Source organism: Myxocyprinus asiaticus, chromosome 38 (genome assembly GCF_019703515.2).
Source record: "Myxocyprinus asiaticus isolate MX2 ecotype Aquarium Trade chromosome 38, UBuf_Myxa_2, whole genome shotgun sequence".
Classification (NCBI taxonomy): Eukaryota; Metazoa; Chordata; class Actinopteri; order Cypriniformes; family Catostomidae; genus Myxocyprinus; species Myxocyprinus asiaticus.
This window is the reverse complement of record NC_059381.1, coordinates 19,660,881-19,683,575: the sequence shown is the minus strand read 5'-3', so window position 1 is coordinate 19,683,575 and position 22,695 is coordinate 19,660,881. Positions and strand designations below refer to the sequence as shown.

Here is a 22,695-nt window from a genome sequence, read left to right as displayed (position 1 = left end):
GCCTATACTGTACAGTTATTTATCAGGAAAAAACGGTTTACTTGGTACTACGTGTCTCAAACAGAACTCAAATATCTTTTGAAGATTGGATCCCACCTACCTCGCAAACTCTGGCAAATCCAGTGACTAGATTTTCCCCAGAGGCGCTCATTGTAGCAGCCTGGTAACTTGTTAACATGACTTTAGGTGCTTTTCCACCACTGGGCTGAACATTTCTCGTTACGTGTTAATGAGCAAGGATTGGTACGGACCAGCGCGGTGCTGTGAAAATCAGGATTAGAATGGACTTAATGGGTAAGTGACCAAATATGAGTCACCACGTCACTAAAGCCATTCTCAGCACAGTTAGCTAACCGTGCTCAACGATGCTGAGAATTTCAGGCTGTGAGTGGTTAGTAATGATACCGTACTGAAATGCTCTAAAGTGAAAAAGCTACTGGAACCATGCTCAGAACATTCGGTCCGATGGTGGAAAAGCACTTTTAGTTTCCTGGCAGATTGATAACCTGTGCTCCTGGAAATCGCTTAGAAGCCAGCCAATCAAAACCGGTGATTTCAGGCATTTATTTTTGCAATATAAATCACGTCAATAGGCAGTCAGAGGCTGAGACTAGCTATGAAATTCATCTGTCTTGGATCTGACCAATGATTTGACCATCGTCACAGCTTACAGCATTGGCAAACTAACTAAATATTGGCAAACTAACAAAAACCGAAAGGCTGTGATTTTCTCTTGTCTGACTCCATTAACTGCCACAGCGAGCGATCTCCTTTTGTTTCTCTAAACACCTGAGCCAAGCACACAACAGCCTATTCTACATTCCCAGTGATGAGAAGAATGAGCTAAACCCACTGTGGAAAACTAAAAGCTGCTCTAAACTCTGCTCGGCTCTCACAAGTTTCAATGGCATTGCTGCAGTGTAGTTATTTCCCATGAGCTTCTGGGGAGCCTTTCCCTTGTTGTTATGTTTTTTTGTGTCAGTGTTTAAACTTGTTACTATCCATTTGAAAAGGGGAGAGAGGGTGAGGAGGGAGACAATACAAAAAACAAAACATAACAAAAACATAAAAAAAAAAAAAACGTTCACAGTTTTAAAACAAAGGACTGGTTTGAGCTCATCAGCAGTTGATCCTCAGCCTTTGAGGATGGAAAACAGCATTTGATGGTGAGCAGCGACTGAATTCCATATAGAGAGGAATCTGAAAGAGTCTCAATCTGAGGTTAAATATACATGCATATCATAAAGATGCCAATGTACCTGACATGAAAAAGGAAGAAATGACCTAGAAAAAGTGCGTTACTGAGAGGAAGGCATGGGGAAAAACACAGTGGAGGGGCTGCAGAGAACCATGGGTGAGACTGAGAATACAAATGGGATGGTGAGCCAAGCCCTGCACTGTCTGACAGTAATGACTGCGGCTCCTTTCCAAGCTTTAATGAAAATGACTTCCAATTTTCTGCTCACTGTATTGATTGTATTTTCATCTTTATTAAATGAATTCGGGTGGTGCCTCTGCTCCCTGCAGCATTTTGGTTTGAGGATGTTAGGGGGTTGTTGAGAGTAAAAACACAGGAATGGCTTTCATTACAAGTGCACACATTGGCCTGAGACTGATAACTCACCTTATGCCCACATATGTCTTTGTTTTCAGCGTGCACTGCATTAACTTCCTGTGCAGAGGTGTTTGATGTGTTTTGGGGCCTTATAGATGCTGTGATTGATGACATCATTTGGCCTGTATACACCTCTTCAGTATGCATGCACATTCACTGGCAGTATTTGAGTGAAGACACACGATCGCACATTTACCGCATACCAAGACGAAAAATAACAGGTGCAACCTGCTTCAAGTTCGTTAAATCTTCATGATCCAAATAAATATTAATAGTGCTGGAAAAATACAGCCATCAAATGAATCTACTTCAGTTGCTTTAGCAACTGCAGTCAGTGTAAAATATATAGTTCACCTAAAAATGAAAGCTCTGTCTTCATGTAATCACCCTTACCCTTCGAAACCTGTAAGAATTTATTTTTCGCATGTAACGCAAAATGAGGAATTCTGAAGAGTGTTACTGGTCGCTGTTCTTCATACAATTACAATGAATGGGGACTGAAACTCCAAAAAGGATGCATTAGCACCATATATGTATCAGAAAAGTGGCCCATGCGACTTGTGTGCTATATTCCAAGACTGATCCATTTTTATGATACTTTTGCATCCTTGAAAGACTCAGTGCCCATGCATTGTAATTGCATGGAAAAGGACAACCAGTCCAATACTTAAAAATTTCTCCATTCGTGTTCCACGGAAGAAAATAAGTCATATGGGTTTGTAACAACATGAATGTGAGTAATAACAGAATTCTAAATTAACTATTCCTTTAAAGCATCACTAATATTGAGATCATAGAGAGCATCTTACTCTGGTTTGCCTTTAGTTCGGCATGTCAGTTCCAGATTCTCGCCCTCCCTAGTAAGGCCTGCTGGAAACTCCACCACGATCTTCACCTCAGGTTTATCTGCGGAGGAGAGAGACAAAGAACATGAGCTCCTTGTGCCCCCGGGCTGCATGAAACTTTAAACAGCCTAGGCTTTGTTCAACACTTATTGGATTGTTCTCAGCCATTTGATTCCACTCTTCAGCATTACCATTGTTTTAAATGAAATGTTTGCATGCTTTTGTTATATTAACCTTTAGAGTCATTTAAACTAAATCAATACACCCTGATGTATGCCATGTAAACATTTAGAAAAGCCACACCATCGTGAATGTCCATTTTAAATGGCACATTTGTGCCAACAGCCTGTTCCTCAGCATTGACCTTTCTGATTCATAAGTACTGCCCTTTTCCATATCTATTAAAACGACTGGCTGCCCAATGGTTCTATTCTCCAGTGAATGGCAGCAGGTAGCCTGCTGGCTTTTTGCACCTTGCGTCAGCCGTGCCTTTCAGCCATAGCTGCTACATTCAGCATGAAATGCGCACTTCTCCTGGGCAAGGCTCAGTTCTTTTCCAATTCAGCTGGGATTAGAGTTCCTGCTGTGTTGGTACAGTGCAGCAGTAGGGGTGACATTCAAACTGACATTGGACACATAACTAACACTCTCTCACACATAATATCTCAAAAGCCTTGGAGTTGCCAGTGTCTTGACTATATCCGAGTCATAGTTATGATCTGATAATTGGTAGCCCCAAAAAGTATTTGAACAATTTTGGACCCTAAAGCCACACTTAAAAATTTATGAATTTCATTTAATAGATAACAACATGTCAAACCATTAGCATCTACACAACAAATTATGCTACAGTGCTTCTCAGAACAAACCTTATTTTTCTGAGCCATTTTTGTAATTACTTTTGGCCAACTGATCCCAAGGCAATTTTTAATTAATTTTTTGGGATGCATAAAGTCAGTTCGACCCCAAGGTCGCCACAGATGTCTTAGCAGAGTACCTACAGGTATAGTTCATCACAATAACTATGAACATGTTCCATTAATGTTCACAACCAGAAAGTCTCCAAATAGTACTTATACTGTCTTAATTTATAACACTATATATATATCACTCACTGAGCACTTTATTAGGAACACCTGTACACCTACTTATTCATGTGATTATCTAATCAGTCAATCGTGTGGCAGCAGTGCAATGCATAAAATCATACAGATACGGGTTAGGAACTTCAGTTAATGTTCATATCAACCATCAGAATGGGGAAAAAATTTGATCTCAGTGATTTCGACCGTGGCATGATTGTTGGTGCCAGATGGGCTGGTTTGAGGATTTCTGTAACTGCTGGTTTTTTATATTTAAACTGTTGTGTATATAGATACTGCACTGTATATTGTTTTGTCACTTAAAACCTACTAAACTTATTTTTGTGAAATGTTATGAAATTAGTAACATATGTCTTTAAAATATATGTAATTTGGTTTGATATTTTGTCAACTAATGCAATGACATTCATGCATTTTTAAGTGTGGCGAAGTGTCCAAATACTTTTTGGTCCACTGTATATGGCTAAGTAGTTACATCTATGTGGGCTTGTCACTCACTCAACATGTTGCAGAACAAGTGTGCCAAGTTCTGATACCTAATAGGATTTTTCAGTCTGTGTGCTGGACTAATGACATGATGAAACTTAATGGCAAATCTCTTATGTAAGACAATCAGAGACATTTTGGGCCCTTGGCATTTAATGGACTACACAAGGCTACTGTGCTGTTCCTTTATTTGAATGGGTCTAATATCAGGCAATTACTAAATACAGTTGCTTCCTGTTTGACAGGTACATAGGGGGACATGGCATGCAAAAACAGGAAACATCAACCTCTGGGTTACCCAAAGTGCTAATGAGAGAACGAGCAAAAAAACTGAGGCAAGAAAGTGTTACTAGCCTTTCATTAGGCATAAAAGGATCCAAAGAACATCACTTAGGTGTGCCAAATAAATAAATAACAGATATACAAAGCAACAAAAACACCCTGAACAGCCTTTCCCAATAGTAATACTATTATCACAAGAAAATTTAGCTACATTTTAGAGCTTTACAAAACATGTATTTTTATCATTGACCCTACTAGCACTATCATCCCCTTTTTAAAGGTGAATGGTGTAATTTCTGTGCCTGAACATTCACGAACACTACCCCCATTTGCCATTGGTTGAACAAACAGATACAGTAGTCCTGCCCCAAACTCACATTGAGCAATGTTTTCAAAGCACCACAGAGCCACTTTGTTCACATTTTTGGAGGGAATAAATCTACAAATGGCTAACTTATAGTTGTCTCTGCATATTAAGCTACGGAAAGAGAAAGCATTTAAAAAAAAAGGAAGAAATTATATTTTAAAATGGAAAATGCCACCAGCGGCAGCACACAGAATCTGTTTAAGCGGCCTGATTGGGCCTGATATAACATTAGCCTAACCAATGCTGTAAATGTGGGACGGATTACTTGTTTGTAGAAAAAATGGAAGATGTTGGACTATTTGAAGTTTATTTGCCAAAAAGTATTTTTGCAATTCTGTTTTGAGCCACTAGTGGAACAGTAAGACTTACAGTTGGCCAAGATGCACTTGCCAACTCCACCATGGTTATATAAGTGGGCTTCACATGAGTTGCATGCTCTGAGGTTCCTGCTGTTTCCTTGGAGGTATGTATCCTTTCTAACTGACAGGTTGTAATGGCTAAACTATGCCTTTCCAATGCTATACTCCATTCCAGCTCTGGTTGGCTTCCAGCTCTCTAGTTACTTAAAGGACTTTGAATCTAATATTCTCTCAGTAATAGAGCTTGAAGTGGCATACTACTGATGCCTATGCAACAATGCTGTGTGTATGTTCCATGGTGGTGGAGAGATTTGAGTTGCTCATATGTGAATCTTTATGACATCAACATAATTTAGTGTGCAATGTGGGGTAGATACATTATTTTAGTGTAATATACATAGTCCTGAATCATTAGTATGCATTGTAAGGGTTAGGAGCAGACCTTGTGTTGGAGGCAGGTCAAGCATAAGGGCAAAGGAACTTACAAAAAATACACATAGAGAGATGTTGAGTGTCCCTCGGGACTCAAAGGCTAAAAGATTACTTGGCTGAAACCATGTCAAAGTTATCCAAAATAACCCCCAGATTCTTCTCTTTCAATTTCACTGGCTTTTTAACAGCACTTTGAATGGACTGAATGCTGGGTAAATAGTGACTTCACTTTGACCCACATATTTCACACTTTCCTGGATTTTAAAGTGCAAGAGGAAAAAGTGTCGATGTCTTGACAAGATTTATCACATTATTTCAGGCCTGATGTTTCAACTGGCTTCTTGGCAATCACTAAATTTGTTGAGTGCTTTGCCCACTTGACGTTTTCCTGTTTGACCTCTTCTATCAACAAAAAGTGATCTGTTGGCCTTCCATCTGTCCAAATTACACCCTGTCAGGGCTAACATTTCTTTGTCCATGATGGACAGCTCAGACTGAGGAGAGAGAGTGGCCCGCTCAGAAGTTCCATAAGAGGAATATCCACCTGTTTGTCTCAGCTCTATTGAGACACCTTCCATTTCTTCCCTTGTCATCTTCAAACTCGTAGCATGAAAGGCTCTGAGTTAAAGTTTCTTGCTTTGAAGCTTCCTCTGCATTAATTCCTTTCCAAAGCTTTTTCTCCTGAGCTCACAAACCAACGAAACCTATGAAAAGCAGTGCCAGTGGCCTCCAGTTTTTCTCTTCCTGGAGTACTGGTACGCCAGGCATAAAGGTCACTCAAATTTTAATAACACAATTATTGACAAAAGATCTCATAAATCACTGTCACCACAAAACGTTTAATTTCTCTGGAGCTGCTGAACTGCAAATTAGGGGGTAGGTGCTACCAGGTAGCAAAGTGAAACTTTTTGCATGCACCGGCCATCAATATTTCTGGGCTTATTTAATATCCTGACCAACGTTTTTCTATTTTCTATTGTGAAAATGAACTCCATTAAGTCTGCCTTCGCTCAATGATATTAAACATTGATTGTTTTGCCAGTTTCAGCAGCACAATTTGAAAGAAGCATGAACCAGACAATGACTCGTGTGCTAGCTCTCCCCAGAGCATGACAAAGGCTGCCCGCAAGCATGAAAGCCAGTTAAACAGCATAAACAAAACAATTTAATTTTTTTCAGGGGAAATGCAAGTAGCACGGTACAAATATCATATGATTCTGTATATGTTGCCTTTGATAGATAAAGGTCAGGTGAGCCATCCTTTTCTTACCTCTGTGGCAGGCAGGATTAACTCATAGATGATACAAAACAAAGAAAGCATATATAAAAATCAAACCTGTATATAAGGACGAAGTCAGCACCCAAGGTTATCCTTCTCTCAGAGCACAATCACTGGGCAGCGTGTCAGAGCTGAATTACCGAAGCGCAAAAACATGCTTAATCTTTCATCACAGGCCAAGTGACTAGGCTGATCTAATGTTTGCTCTCACAAGGGAAAGGACAGGTCTGACTGATTTCTAACACAAGGACAAAAGATAACAACTTCATACAGGTTTTCCAAAAATAAATCTTTATCCACTCAAAGATATCTCTGACTTCAAGCTTTGTGTGTAGAGATGGAATATAGCAAAATGTGTTAAACATTACTTGCATTAAATTCTTTTGAATTGATGATTTAATAGTGATGGGCTGGTTTCGGGTTCACCTGACCCCGTTTACATAAGCCGTGGTTTTGCGCAATGGAGCACAACGGAATGGAACAGAAAATGGAGGGGTCTTGAGATGCATTTTAAAAAGGTGGACTGTTTTTAACTTGACAGGCAGTCTTCAAAACACAATGCTCATGGCAGGATGCTCAAAGAATAGATTGAGTCAAAATACAAAGACCAAAGACATGTATGGCTGTAGCAGCGGTGCTTTAAAGGGGATGAATTTAAAGAGGCAGCTTTTCCAAGTGGGTTTGAATGTGCAACAGCTAAAGCAAAGCACACTGTCAGCATACTATTTAAAGCACCGCCATATCAAAACATATCAAAACTAAAAATTATACATACGAGAAAATATTTAGTTAAACTAGTCAACTTGTTGTCTATCGAGACATTGTATTAAAATTTTAAAGACATTACTTCAGGTGGGGGGAAAATCTACAAGACATATGATTTTTAAATCGATGTAAACCAATGAGCATCACATTATAGCTATTGTTTATTGCAAAGAACATATCAGGCTAATCACTCCGAACACAGGCCTAGTGTGGCCTCACTATTCCTGAACACCAAAGGGGACCCATCTGGACTATTTTGAATTATTTTTTTTATATAAACATGCACTGGACAGATTTTTTTGACAGTTGTCATATTTCTCTGGCTTATTTAAAAGACATGGCCATTCGGTTTCAGCTGCTGTGCCTCTTGTTGTTTTGAGCACAAACGTGTCATGAACGCGTTCTTGCGCCAGTCTGCTCTATTTTTAATTGTTGGTGTATGTAAACATGAACTAGATGGACATCTTTGACCATTTTGATGCATTTCCAGTGATGTGCATTTCAGTGCAGGATGATACTGGAAACTGAATGTGTGTGCATGTAGTTCACACCGTGCTTTGGACTATGTATGTGCGTCATGTGGATGTGTCTTCAGTGTATTTCAGCGTGGATTGCATGTTTTTTTGGCTCATATCAGCATGGACTGCTTGTGAACCAGTCAAAAAACAATTCAAGCTTTGCAAAGGAACTGGTATTTAAAGATAGGCTGTTAAAATCACTTGGACCCGATAACCAAATTAGTAATTTGTTAGTTAGTAAACAGTACCATTCGTGAATATTTCAAATGTCATGACCGTTTGATATTTTATGGTGCTGACACCCTGTCTACACTGGGCACGTCCATTGATGCGATGCAACAGTTTGAAGCTGTCTACACTGAACAATCAACACAAACTTTCTAAACCATTTATTTGTGTTGTTGGCAGTAGTAGGGTCAGCACGTGCAGCGCAAAGTGGAACGGGACACTTGTTTACTGTTGGCGCAGTATACTTGTTTACTGTTTACGGACGCTTCCAGTGTAGACAGCGTCATTGATTACAATGGGTTCTATTGCTTTTGATGCGACACAACGCGCCTCTTGTGTCCGCTGTAGACAGGGAGTGAGTGATAAGAGTTGTGCCTGAGATGAACAGTTTAATATATCCAGATGGAATGTGTTGGATGTGCGTTATGTGTAAACTTGTGTGAAATGTAGTTTAATAGTGTTGTGGGGCTTGCTCTTTCTCTTTCAACTGAGATTCAAATATGGCTGTATTTGAGGGGCTGCACGATGTTAGCCAACCATAACAGTGCGTGCTTACGTTGAAGTTTAAAGGAGGCGCTTAGGCCAAAACTGAGCATTTCAGACAGAGGGCTAGAGACAGGGTGGAAAATTATCATATATTACTAAATCATGACTGTATTGGTTAAAAAAAAAAAACTTTACTAACATTATCAGTGGTCCTCAGGGAAGATAATAAAAATATATAAAAAAAGAGCATTTCATGTCCCCTTTAAATTCAACGAATGTTCAAATTTTAATTTGACAGCCTTAATCCCTACTATTTAAAATTATGTCCACTGTTTCATTGCAGAGAATAATGCAGCACACTCACATTGTACTTCTAAGTACATCTGGGCCTGGAAGTCTTTGACTGCTGGATGGTCCACAATGCAGACAACAGGAACCCCGTCATCCTCTCTTGTGACGGTAAACCTCAGCAAACTTGTCACAGTGTACATCCTGTCATACGTGAGCTCCACATTAGACTTCCCTGTGAAAAATAGATACAGTATAAATGAAAAACACAGAATAAAAAAATAAAAAAATAAATAAAAAAAATAAATGAAATTTAACAGCTTTCAGTACTATTTGTTGAAAAAACAGCCTGTACTTATAATGTACTTAAAAAACGAAATAAGTTTGTTAGGCTTTAATTAGTAAAACAATAGGTACTGATGAACTACACCTGTGCATACTCTGTTACCCTGTGTGAACTTGATGGGAACTGACTTCATACATCCACAAAAACATTACCTTGATACCAGTTGATACCATTAATAATGTCTAAAAAAAAGTTAGTTCTGTCTTGAAATTCTGTTTCTATTGCAATGATATTAATACATTTTCAAGTGTCCAAACCCTTTTTGGGACCAATGTATACTGTATGTTTGCATGATCAAGGCCACATGTTACATTCAGTGAGCTATATAAATAAATAGATCCCCTAATGCTTTACACAAAACACATACAGTATGTGGCATATGGTAGTTAAATGTAGCTATCAATGACATGTGTACAGTAAATGCCCCCCTGCAGCAGCACCTGTAATATGGGAGGAGCCGTGTGGTTGAAACAGCCCCAAACCACTTCCTGTCAGTGCTTGTTATGCAGAGGTCACTCACTGGCAAGTGTGTGGGATGTGATGGTGTATTTGTGCTTTATGAAGTGAGATATAATGGCTGTAGTGGCCGCCTCTGACCCACAGCCCTCCTTCAACAGCATCAAGTGGGCATGAAGAACACAAAAGACTCAGAGTCATTGTGTGGCTCCAGACAATAGCCTTGCAGCTCCGTTCAGCCCTCCATCACTCAATTACTGCTCTGGCCTTGTGAAGAGAAAAAGGCGTGGGTGGAAAGAAAGAAAGGCGGAGAGAGAAAGGGGCCTATTGTCCTGTTTGTGTTTTTGTAAAAAAAAAAAAAAAATCCACTTGACCATTAAAAACATTTATTAGGTGGAAGTTGCAAAGACTAAAAGAAAAACAAACATAAATAGGTGAGTATGAATCATTTTCCACAAAAGGAAGCCCAAAACTCTTAAAAAATTTCTTTTTTAACAAATGGTCAGAGAAAGGAGCTGCTTAACCTTCAGAAAATGTTTGTCCAGCTCATGAGGTCAAACTAAATATTATATGAGCTTTTTAATTTTCCATTCATTTTGATGTATGCAATTAATGTAACCTTGTAACCAAAATGTGTATATGTCTAAAGTTTACAGTTTACAATCCTGATTTGTGTGATTTTCTAGCAATAAGCATTAAATAAACATCAAAATCAAATAGACCAAAGTTATTAAATAAAACAATATATAAAATTGTTTTAGTCCAATATATTGAATAGTATATTCAACATATTATGTCAAAAGTATGACATTGAGGTATGATTTCAATTGGGGGATACAGTTGAGAAGGTCAAGGGGTCTGAAGTGGGACAGGGCAAAATCCCCAATTTAAGGAGGGAATACAGACATATGATGTGTTTAAAGCTAGTTTTTATGCTAGGTTAATTTTATGTTAGATAACAGTTATCAAAACATATTTAATGTTTTAATAAAAAAATAAAAAAAAACATGGTACTTGAACCTTTAATGCTTAAAAAAAAGTTATGGCATACCGAAGCGTACATATTCGTGGAATGTGGCATGATGAACTGTAGCATCATTCAATTCTGTATGGTGTTGAAATACACAGTCAAGCTTTGCTTGGTCAGTGATAGTAGTTTATGCTCCAAAAATGGACATGTGGTTTAATTCTGTCTTTTGAATCTCTTTAGACCGACGTGACTGTTGCTTCTTCCTAAAACACAAATTAATCTTATCAATAATCCAAAATGCTAATTTCTCAGGAAATTTGAAAAATGCCCAGTAATGGGACTGCTGTGTGGAAATCTGGACAGCTCTTTTACTTCCCAGACTCCATTTTGTGACAATTTCCAGTCATTCAGTCTCAGTGCATTCAGCATTATCAGAAATGAATATACTGTATATTCAGAAAATCATCTTGAATAAGAGAAGACACAAAGCTCATTGCGAGCCCAGAACCATGTCTATATTCTCGCTCACAATGCCGCAGTCACAAGTGATAAAGAGATAATCACAGGTCAATCACTGTCATTCAGAGATTTCTTCATTTCAATAACTTCTCCATTTTTGAAATGCAAAGAAGCTCTGATTAGTCCTGATCTGCAGCGATACAGTGAGCTGCATATCAAAAGAGATCCTGACCCTATTGAATTCACCAATTCTTAACTTTTTTGCTCTCTCTAATTTGCCCTCCCTTCTTCTCCAATTATTCAACACCTTCTAAAAGAAAGTCACTTCCTCAAAGAGGGCCGCCAGGAAATCAGGCGTTATTTAAATGAGTATTTATTAAACTTCCTTAAAGCTGAAGCATGTGATTTATTGATGTTAAAATACTTTCTCCTTTCCCAGGTTTTATATGCAGAGAGAACTATAAGTAAGCCTTTTGTAGGTGTAAAAGTGTAAACACTGGTTCTGTGGTGCTTTCAAAATATTACAAAGCATTGCTGTTAGAGCAGCTGTTAGACATAGCAAAAATGGCTCAACCAATAGCTTGGGGCAGTACTCTCTGTTTGAACTCTCAACCAATGGCAGACATACAACCATAATAAAAGTGGCTAGTTGATATGACTTGTGAACTATGTCTTCTGCAGCCATACGATCACACTGAGTGATAAATAGTAGGGGTGGGTAAAAATATTGATTTTACGATGCATTGCAATCTTCATTTAAACGATCATGATATCGATTCTTAAATCCCAAGATCGATCTTTTACACTATGCGCAACCCTCCACTACAATTAGAGGAAATCACTCACATTTGCAACCATGTGTCTACAAATTATATATTTATTTATTTCACTCACAAGTGAATGAATTGTGTAGTATAGTAGTTGAGTATTCAGTAGCAAGATCCTTTCACTTCGTGTTGAAAGTAAAAATTTGCTCCATGTAATATGTGTCGAAAGACAAAATCCATGTAGCCAATTTGCCGTTGAATAATGTCTCTTTTAATACCCTTTCTGTTCTCTACAGTCTGTTGTTGATCAAAAAAAAAACCAAACAAACAAACAAAAAAAAAATTAAACATTTAATTCTAATTAAAAACATTTCATAATGTACCTAGTTAGAAGGTCTCATGTATAATTAACAGCATAAGCTGGGAGATCATTTATTTTATACATAAGCAGAAGGGACATAATAACTGAAATTGTGAATCATAATTAAATCAAATCAGGAAATCTGTATCAATACCCAGCCCTAATGAACAGATGGAAATTTTGGTCTTTGATCACTCTCAAATTAAATAATTGATGAGTTGAGTGTGTGGTGAATATGCAAATATGGCGACAACAGCATAGTTTGGACATCACGAGGGCTTCAGATGACTTGGAATATAATGCACAAGTCTTATTGACTACTTTTACAGTGGTGTTATGGTGTTTTTTGTCCTTTTAAAAGCATAACAGCCAAGAGTCACTTTTCATTTTGATTATATGTCAAAATGCTGTGTGAAGACTATTTTCCTTTTTTTTTCTTTTTACTTTTGTGTTCCACGAAAGAAAGTCAAATGGGTTTGGACTGACATTAGGGTGAGTTCTAATTTTTGGGTGAATCATTCCTTTAAAGTCAATTCAAAATTTAGAATGAAACCATTGTTTTTTAGCTGAGCTTAGTTGGCTAATTGAAATGAGGTTTAATTTTTAAGCAATGATTAGGCCTGTGTTGTCTGACAGGAGGAAATTAACAACTCATTGTTTCCCGATTTTCATTCAAATTGTCTTATGAGATTGGTTTGTATCAACAATGCAGCACGATTCACTGGACGAAACGCAGCACAAAACATGGATAAGAGTGCAAAGATTGTGTATGTGTGAGTGTGTGTATGTGTGAAAGGAAGAGAGAGAGAGAGGGAGGGAGAATGAGGCATTACATCGAGGGGGCGGCTGAGTTTACATTCCGGGGCTATATGGGTGTAACCTTTAAATGATATTTAAAAAAGCCTGATTATCCTAGAGGTAATTAGGCAGAAGGATGAGGACATTTAATTAAAAATAAATCCAAAAAGGCACAGAGGTCAAAAGCAATTTCCAGCCAGTGAGTGCCAGCGTTGAGCCAGCTGTGTCTGGAGAGGGGTCCCACTTCTCTTGTCCTCTGTTTTTTTTTTATCGTTTCTGCTCCCCATATTCATCAGTTCAGCTAAACAAGAACATAATACTCATGTCTTGCTGTCTGTGTCACTGTGGAGAACTCGTTCATCTTTAACACTATATTTGTCTAACTGTCCAATAATATATTGATGTTACATAAAAACAAAACACCCACAGACATGTGAACAGAAGAACGCTGTTTAATAGCCGCTGAAAACTCCCTATGGGGGGAAACAACTGTCAGACCACTGACTGAGCTTATCATTAATTACCAAATGAAAATGTCTGGTGTTGGTAAGACAGCTTCGATCCTGTACATAATACGCAAATTGCTCGTGTCTAGACAGCTGCGGGTCAAAGGTACAGCCTCTCATTCTCCCTCACAGATCCAAGTGGAAATGAGGTGAGCTTTTGGAGAGTGTTAAGGTAAGCAATTGTTTAAAGAGTGTGGTCAGCTGACTAGTAAGACCTTTAGATTATGATATGTGAAGTATATGTATGTCAAATTATAGATTATATATATATATATATATATATATATATATATATATATATATATATATATATATACACACACTCAGTTGAAGTCAGAAGTTTACATACACTTAAGTTGAAGTCATTAAAACTAGTTTTTGAACCACTCCACAGATGTCATATTAGCAAACTATAGTTTTGGCAAGTTGTCTACTTTATGCATGACATGAGTAATTTTTCCAAAAATTGTTTACAGACAGATTGTTTCACTTTTATTTAACTATATCACAATTCTTGTGGGTCAGAACTTTACATACACTAAGTTAACTGTGCCTTTAAGAAGCTTGGAAAATTTCAGAAAATTATGTCAAGCCTTTAGGCAATTAGACAGTTAGCTTCTGATAGGCTAATTGGAGTCAATTGGAGGTGTACCTGTGGATGTATTTTAAGGCCTACTTTCAAACTCAGTGCCTCTTTGCTTGAAATCATGGGAAAATCAAAAGAAGTCAGCCAAGATCTCAGAAACAAAAAAATGTAGATCTCCACAAGTCTGGATCATTCTTGGGAGCAATTTCCAAACACCGGAAGGTACCACGTTCATCTGTACAAACAATAGTACTCAAGTATAAACACCATGGGACCACACAGCCATCACACCGCTCAGGAAGGAGATGCATTCTGTCTCTTAGAGATGAACGTAGTTTGGTGTGAAAATTGGAAATCAATCCTAGAACAACAGCAAAGGAACTTGTGAAGATGCTGGAGGAAACAGGTAGACAAGTATCTACACTACCGTTCAAAAGTTTAGGGTCACTTACTCATTCTTTATTTATTTTATTTTTTTCACATTTTAAAATAATAGTAAAGTTATCACAGCTATGGAATAACAGAAAAGGAAATATGGGAATTATGTTGTGACTAAAAAAATCCAAAATAAACCAAAACTATGTTATATTTTTGCATCTTCAAAGTGGCCACACTTTGCCTAGATTTAGCAAAAAAGTACTTTTGGCATTTTCTCAACCAACTTCTTGAGGTATCAGCCTGGGATGCTTTTTAAACAGTATTGAAGGAGTTCCCATCTATGTTGGGCACTTAGTGGCTGCTTTTCTTCATTATTCGGTCCAAGTCATCGATTTCAAAAACTTTTTTTTTTTAAATAAAATTTTAGTTTTGTAATTAAATAAATTAATGTGTTGGCACAATTATATTTTTGTCTACAAAACTAATTTCAAACATTTCAGCACGTCTTCAGATCAAAAGATTTTTAAGATCATGAGAAACATTTCAGGAAAGTGACCCCAAACTTTTGAACGGTAGTGTATATCCACAGTAAAACGAGTCCTATACCGACATAACCTGAAAGGCTGCTTGGCAAGGAAGAAGCCACTGTTCCAAAACCACCATAAACAAGCCACACTTCAGTTTGCAAGTGCACATGGGGACAAAGATCTTACTTTTTGGAGAAATGTCCTCTGGTCTGATGAAACAAAAATTGAACTGTTTGGCCATAATGACCATCGTTAAGTTTGGAGGAAAAAGGATGAGGCTTGCAAGCCGAAGAACACCATCCCAACTGTGAAGCACGGGGGTGGAAGCATCATGTTGTGGGGGTGCTTTGCTGCAGGAGGGACTGCTGCACTTCACAAAATAGATGGTATCATGAGGAAGAAAAATTATATGAATATATTGAAGCAAAACCTCAAGACATCAGCCAGGAAGTTAAAGCTCGGTCGCAAATGGGTCTTCCAAATGAACAGTGACCCCAAGCATTACCTCCAAAGTTGTGGCAAAATGGCTTAAGGACAACAAAGTCAAGGTATTGGAGTGGCCATCACAAAGCTCTGACCTCAATCTGATAGAAAATTTGTGGGCAGAACTGAAAAAGCGTGTGCGAGCAAGGAGGCCTACAAACCTGACTCAGTTACACCAGTTCTGTCTGGAGGAATGGGCCAAAATTCCAGCAACTTATTGTGAGAAGCTTGTGGAAGGCTACCCAAAACAATTTAAAGGTAATGCTACCAAATACTAACAAAGTGTATGTAAACTTCTTACCCACTGGGAATGTGATAAAATAAAAAAAGCTGAAATAAATAATTCTCTCTACTATTATTCTGACATTTCACATTCTTAAAATAAAGTAGTGATCCTAACTGACCTAAGACAGGGAATGTTTTCTACGATTAAATGTCAGGACTTGTGAAAAACTTGAGTTTAAATGTATTTGGCTAAGGTGTAAGTAAACATCTGACTTCAACTGTGTGTGTGTATATATATATATATATATATATATATATATATATATATATATATATATATATATATATATATATATATATATATACACACACACACATACACTGATCAGCCACAACAATAAAACCGCTGACAGGTGAAGTGAATAACATTGATTAATTATATCATTACAATGGCAACTGTCAAGGGGTGGGATATATTAGGAAGCAAGTGAACAGTCAGTTCTTGAATTTCATGTGTTGGAAGCAGGAAAAATGGGCAAGCGCAAGGATCTGAGCGACTTTGACAAGGGCCAAATTGTGATAATTCCGAGCGTCTCCAAAACAGCAGGTCTTGTGGGGTGTTCCCGGTATACAGTGGTTAGTACCTACCAAAAGTGGTCCAAGGAAGGACAACCGGTGAACCGCGACAGGGTTATGGGTGCCCAAGGCTCATTGATGCATGTGGGGAGCGAAGGCTAGCCTGTCTGGTCCGATCCCACAGAAGAGCTACTACAGCACAAATTGCTGAAAAACATAATGCTGGCCATGACAGAAAGGTCGCAGCTTGCTGCCCATGCTGACCCCTGTGCACCGCCGAAAGCGCCTACAATGGGCACGTGAGCATCAGAACTGGACCATGGAGCAATGGAAGAAGGTGGCCTGGTCTGATGAATCACATTTTCTTTTAGATCATGTGGACGGCCGGGTGCGTGTGCGTCGTTTACCAGGGGAAGAGATGGCAGCAGGATGCACCATGGGAAGAAGGCAGGCTGATGGAGGGAGTGTGATGCTCTGGGCAATGCTCTGCTGGGAAACCACAAATGTGGATGTTACTTTGGCACGTACCACCTACCAAAAAATTGTTGCAGACCACGTACACTCCTTCATGGCAACGGTATTCCCTGATGGCAGTGGCCTCTTTCACCAAAATAATGCGCCCTGCCACACTGTAAAAATTGGAGGCCCCACCTCGCAACTTACAGGACTTAAAGGATCTGCTGCTAACGTCTTAGTGCCAGATACCACAGGACACCTTCAAAGGTCTTGTGGGGTCCATGCCTTGGCGGGTCAGAGCTGTTTTGGCGATACAAGGGGGAGCTACACAATATTAGGCAGGTGGTTTTAATGTTGTGGCTGACTGGTTTATATAGGGAGTTGATGCAAAAAAGTGTCTATTGACTTTTTGTCAATATGTTTTTAGGTTCAAATTTCTATGAATGTGTAAGGGAAAGTGCACATCTTAGGTCTTGTAACTGGTCACCAAGTTTGTCTCCATTTTAATTACCTTTCACCTAAACTAACAAAAAAATAATGTTTTACAAAAGCTGCATGCTTAATAATTATAAAAGAATTATCAAAATGTTAAAAACTAGTTTTAGTATAGCATGTCAAATCATCATACATGTTGTCTTCCTAAATGTATTTCATGTCAACTGTATATATTCCCTTATGCATTCAAATTTCTTACATTTTAAAAGCAATTAATTAATGTTTGTTATTGTTATTATACAGTGTTACCAATGAAAGTATAAAGAACGTACCAGAGGAAAGTTTCTAGAGAAAAACTCTTTCAAGAATATAAATTAAACTTCAGGACACAGAGCAGAGAGGATAAAAAGGCAGGTAAACAAGTGGTTTGTTTGTATGTATGTGAGTTGACCCACCCTGTAGCTCTTTGTCTCCTTTCATCCATCTGATGGCTGCGGCAGGTTTGCTGCCCATGGAGGTGCAGCTCATCTCTGTCTCGTTGCCCTCGCTTACGATCTCCTCGCGGGACTCTATGATTGGGTTTCCTGGTGGGACTGAGAAAGGACAGACAGATTTTGCAAGGCGGTCTGTAAATCACCACTACAGCTTGAACCTACAGTCACATTTAGCCCAAGACGTGCACACTGAGGTAGGGGCACACTGAATTGTGTAAAATCAATGGGGAGTGTAGGCTCCAGGACAGTGCTGAAAAAAATATATATCGACATATCACGTTATTTTTTTCCTCACAAAATTATATTGACACTTACAATTTATTTATTTTTACCTGTCATGTTCTACAGTAAGCATTTGCTGCATTTTCAGCTGCAATTCAATTATGATATATTGATATACAGTAGTTGCTATATTGATCTAGTGATGTATTGAATTGTGACATATTGCAATGTGTATCATATAACAAGGTAGTTAGCGATACCCAGCCCTAGTATGCTCAGATTCAGCTTGGATATGCAAGGGATAATGATGTATCGCATAGCACTGCACTTAAGAAGTAGTGGTCTTAAAATAGGGGCTTCGTTTTGAAGTGAAAAAGAGAGAAAGAAATATGATCACATCATGATCTCATCACATCAAAATCACATCATAATCATAACTTTTGAACTCGGAAGAAGGGACCTCCCAGGAGGCAGCATAAATGTTTGGGAATGAGAGGTGAAACATCTGAAGAGACAGAAAACAACACATCTAGTTGACTAGAATAAATCTACTAGACCCTCTACAATGACATGGATAACTGAATCCTTTGACATATTGTAACAGAAGGATGCATCCTCTTGCTGAAGTACTATGGCTCCGATTATTGAATTGAAGCACAATTCCAATTCACACAATTTTATGAAATACATAAATGTTCTCAAATTGCACGCTAACATTAAGTGTCATACCTGTGCAAGCATGACTTTCCACTTTGTCCTTACTACCAAGAGAGCTTCCAACTAAAATGCTTACCTGAAAGGTTCGCATTTATGCAAAAACATTCAAGGAATGTGGAAAAGTGTGATAGATTTTGGACAGAGTAATTCAGCAGCAGTGGTATAGCAAGGCTTCTCGTTCTCCCTGAGCAGCATGGCTCCATTCAAGCATTCTGCTTTAGCTTGGGCGTCGGGAGCTTTGGAGCGGCAGCCAGCCACTCAATGGCATTCAGCGAGCTCTTTACCGAGAGACTCCCTCAATACCCACCCTGTGCTAAACTCGAAAACGGAATAATCACTTTTAAGTGCTGGTGATTTTTTTTCGTGCTGTTATGTCAAAACACTCACATGTACACACACAAACACACACACATACACAATAATTCCACTAAATGTCTCACCATAATAAGCAGCTGAGTCCTCAAAGAAAGTAGCAGGTGAAGTGTTTTTTGAGTTTTTTGAGGGCTTTCAGCAAACCATTTAAACAGCAATGAGTGTGTGTGTATGTGTGTGGGACAACGGCTCCGTGCTGAAATATGAATGACTCCATGCTCAGGATCCATCTTGGCTGTGTCTTGGGCCTTCTGTTAGGTGAAGATGAATGGTTATATCTTGATTCTACACTGCTGCAGCATCTCATAAAAGCTGCTCCACTCTGGTGCTTGATCATAAAAGAATTTCTCAGGAAACAAAGAAGCTCTGTGAATCTGTATCTGGGGGTGTTAGTGTGTTTTGCTTGTGTGCCAGGTGCCTTGTGGGAAATGTGCCAGCCCAAAAACTGATCTGGGTTTTTCAAGATGTCAGACATTTATTTATTAACCGCTCTGATGGATTTCGGATGAATGACAGAGCTCAATCAGTGAAGAATTTGTAATACTGATTTAAACTTTGAACAATTTTCACGGCAAAAATCACTTTCTTAATCAGTATTTTTGTCTTGTTTCCCAGTAAAAATATCTGAGCATCCTTAAAACAAGATACATTTATTTTAGAAGCAAAATTGTGTGAGATAATACGACTTGTTGTTAGAGAACATTTCTTGAATTCAGTTTATTTTTCTTAGCCCACTGGTAAATCGTTTTTTCTTGTTTTAAGCATCACTTTTGTGAGGTTAATGCTTAAAACAGAAAAAAATAAACAAAATAATACTACTCAAGACTATGTAGACTATACTATTTTTTCAGTATATTACTCTGTACATTTGTTTTTAATTGCAGCCAGTGAAAACAACGCAATAGAAACATGAGCTGTCTTTTATTTTGAGGTATCCATCTTTTCATATTATTACATTCAATTCAGACTGCAAGCACACAACTCAGGCAAAAAAATATATTAATTTAAATTTCATCTGCCATGGTGCTGTAGATTCAGAATAGTGGTGCAGGAAACAGTGGACTGTTGTACGTGTTTTTACGTGATCGTTTCATACCTAGCACAGTGATGTCGGCGTAGGCTTCCTGTGGGGGGTCTGTATAGAGCTGACACACGTATCGACCCTCATCTGAGAGAGACACGTTGGATAGCGCCACACGCAGCTCATTGTCTGAGAAGTTGACCAGCTGGAATCGAGCATCTTTCAGGGCTGGAGAGTCAACAGAGAAAGAGAACAAATGAAAAGAAGTCACATTCTCACATTCCATTTCCACTTCTATTACAACCCACACATGTAAGAGATAATTATTCAGATTTTTTTCACATTTAAAAGCTAGATTGTGTTTGCAGAAAAAATAATTATTTTAAAGACCCCATAAAACTTGGACTTTTGTGGCTTTTAGTCTAAGATAGACTATTAGCTTTGATGCCATCTATACTGATGACTCATGTTGCACTACACAGATTTTTGCCCAGTCAAATGCTCACTAGAATGAGAATCTCCCTCTGGCTAATTAAAAAAAAAGGAAAAGCCCCAACTTCTTGTTTCAATAGGAAATATATCAACAGAGGAAAGGAAACTGTTCTCGTTAAGTGATTTTATGGGGTCTTTAAGCTATTGCTTATAACTGGGACCAGGGGAGCGTAACCAACGTGCTCCTTGGGAATAACTGAAGTGATTGAGATGGCTTCACACACCGAAACATGGCCATCTCTATTTCTGCATATGACCTGAGTGTGGTTTTACTAGAGTTTGAAAAAGGGATGCTCGCCATAGGACATGGCAAGAGTCCAGAGTGATACCTAAGAGCCTACCTTGTCATTTTCGAGGAATATTTCAACGCCCACCCCCCCAAACAAAAAAAAGGTAACTTGAGTGGGTTTCTTCTGTCAAATACAATTTTTCATGTGTATACATGAAATCGAATACAATGCTATTTTTCGTATAATTACAATGAATGAGTATTGGAGTTCTGAAGCTTCAAACAGGATATAAAAGTCTAATAAATGTATCATGAAAGAATCATAAAAGTGGTCAGTATGTCTTTTGTGATATACTCAAAAATGTCTGAAGCCATGATTGCTTTTCGTGAGGAACAGACCTCACAAATCTTCGATTCATGAATGAACAGTGGCCGGCCATGACAGTTCTCAAATTAACAGGTCACTATAGGGAAGGAGTGAATAATGACTGAACAAATATTGCAGGAGTTGTATAGACCACTTCTTTGATGCATTTGTGTCATTGTTCCTCCACTTACAGGTTTGGAACAGCATAATGGTTAGTAAATTTTTTTTAATAAAAAACTAGCCTTGGATAAATTAAGCCTTTAACACTTAAGAAAAATGGATTTTGCTTTGTGGTGAGCGTAAGCATGAATGTATGGTTCAGAACCAACTGGCTCTTGCTCAGTCAAAGCCAGATCTGAAAGTAATGGTCCAGCGATACAATAAGAATTTCACACCGATCCAAACTTCTATCTGGAGATAGGGTCTCTCTCCTAATTACGCAGAGGAATGGAATTCTTTTGGCCAGAAATAATGAGGAGTCCATTAGGGCTTGCTTAGCTGGTGTAGGTGGGTGAGAGACGAAGGTGAATAGTGCGAGGAAGAGAGAGGGAGAGAGAGAGAGAGAGAGAGAGAGAGAGAGAGATGGCGAAACAGAGATGAAAGGCTACCGGCACCCCCATCTGCCCCTCACTCGCAGATAAATTCCAACCCGATCGACAGACCATTTACAACACAGAGAGCACTCGCGCATGCGTTTGTTCTTGCCCGCAACAGCCGAGTTCAAAGGAGCACGAAAAATGAGGACCATGAATAAATAAAGAAAGAAATAAATAAAAGGAAATATAAATAAATAAATAATTGGGCATCATTAGAGGTTTTTGAGGCGATAGGATCATGAAAGCAGGCCCTGATGGTGCGGGGGGTTGATTGTTCTTGGTTCCAGTTGGTTAGCTATGCTCTTTAGTTTTTATTCAAAAAGAAAGAGAGAGAGAGAGAGAGAGAGAGAGAGAGAGAATGAGAGAGGAGAAAAAAGGATGACAAACATATTGCTCTACAAGAGCTCCAGTTTCTCAGTGTGCATTGCAAAAGGAAAAGATCTTCCCCATTTTCTATCATGAATTGTCTTCTTACACTTCCATTTCCCTGCACAACTTCCTCAAGCCCCCCGCCCAAATGTGCTGCTGCCATACTCAGCATGGGAGAAGTGGAGATCCCTCCCTTTTCCTCTCTCGTGGTCCATTTCTCTTCCCCTTCCTCACACAGATCACCGCACTCGCTAGAAGACCCTGCTGCCAAGGAAACACATTTCTCACCTTTGATAAAGATGTCAGGGTGGCGTAAGCTAACAGCGAAAAATACAAATAAATAAAACATCATGCACATGTAGCTTTCACATCTATATCCCACAGAACAGAAGTGTATGTGCGTGTGTCTACGTGTATGCAGTAGAGTTTATTCA

General features: G+C 38.6%; 1 protein-coding gene across 4 annotated transcripts in view; it reads right to left on the bottom strand.

Annotated features, from left to right (window-relative positions):
• Positions 1-22,695, bottom strand: part of LOC127429389 (cell adhesion molecule 1-like) — a 459,647-nt gene that overhangs the window by 51,559 nt on the left and 385,393 nt on the right. For all 4 annotated transcript variants that reach the window (XM_051678393.1, XM_051678391.1, XM_051678394.1 and 1 more), the window contains 4 exons: positions 20,284-20,436; positions 17,838-17,975; positions 9,130-9,288; positions 2,425-2,521 (listed from right to left, as the gene is read on the bottom strand). In XM_051678393.1, coding sequence (XP_051534353.1) covers positions 2,425-2,521; positions 9,130-9,288; positions 17,838-17,975; positions 20,284-20,436 — 547 coding nt within the window. The remainder of the gene's footprint in view (positions 1-2,424; positions 2,522-9,129; positions 9,289-17,837; positions 17,976-20,283; positions 20,437-22,695) is intronic.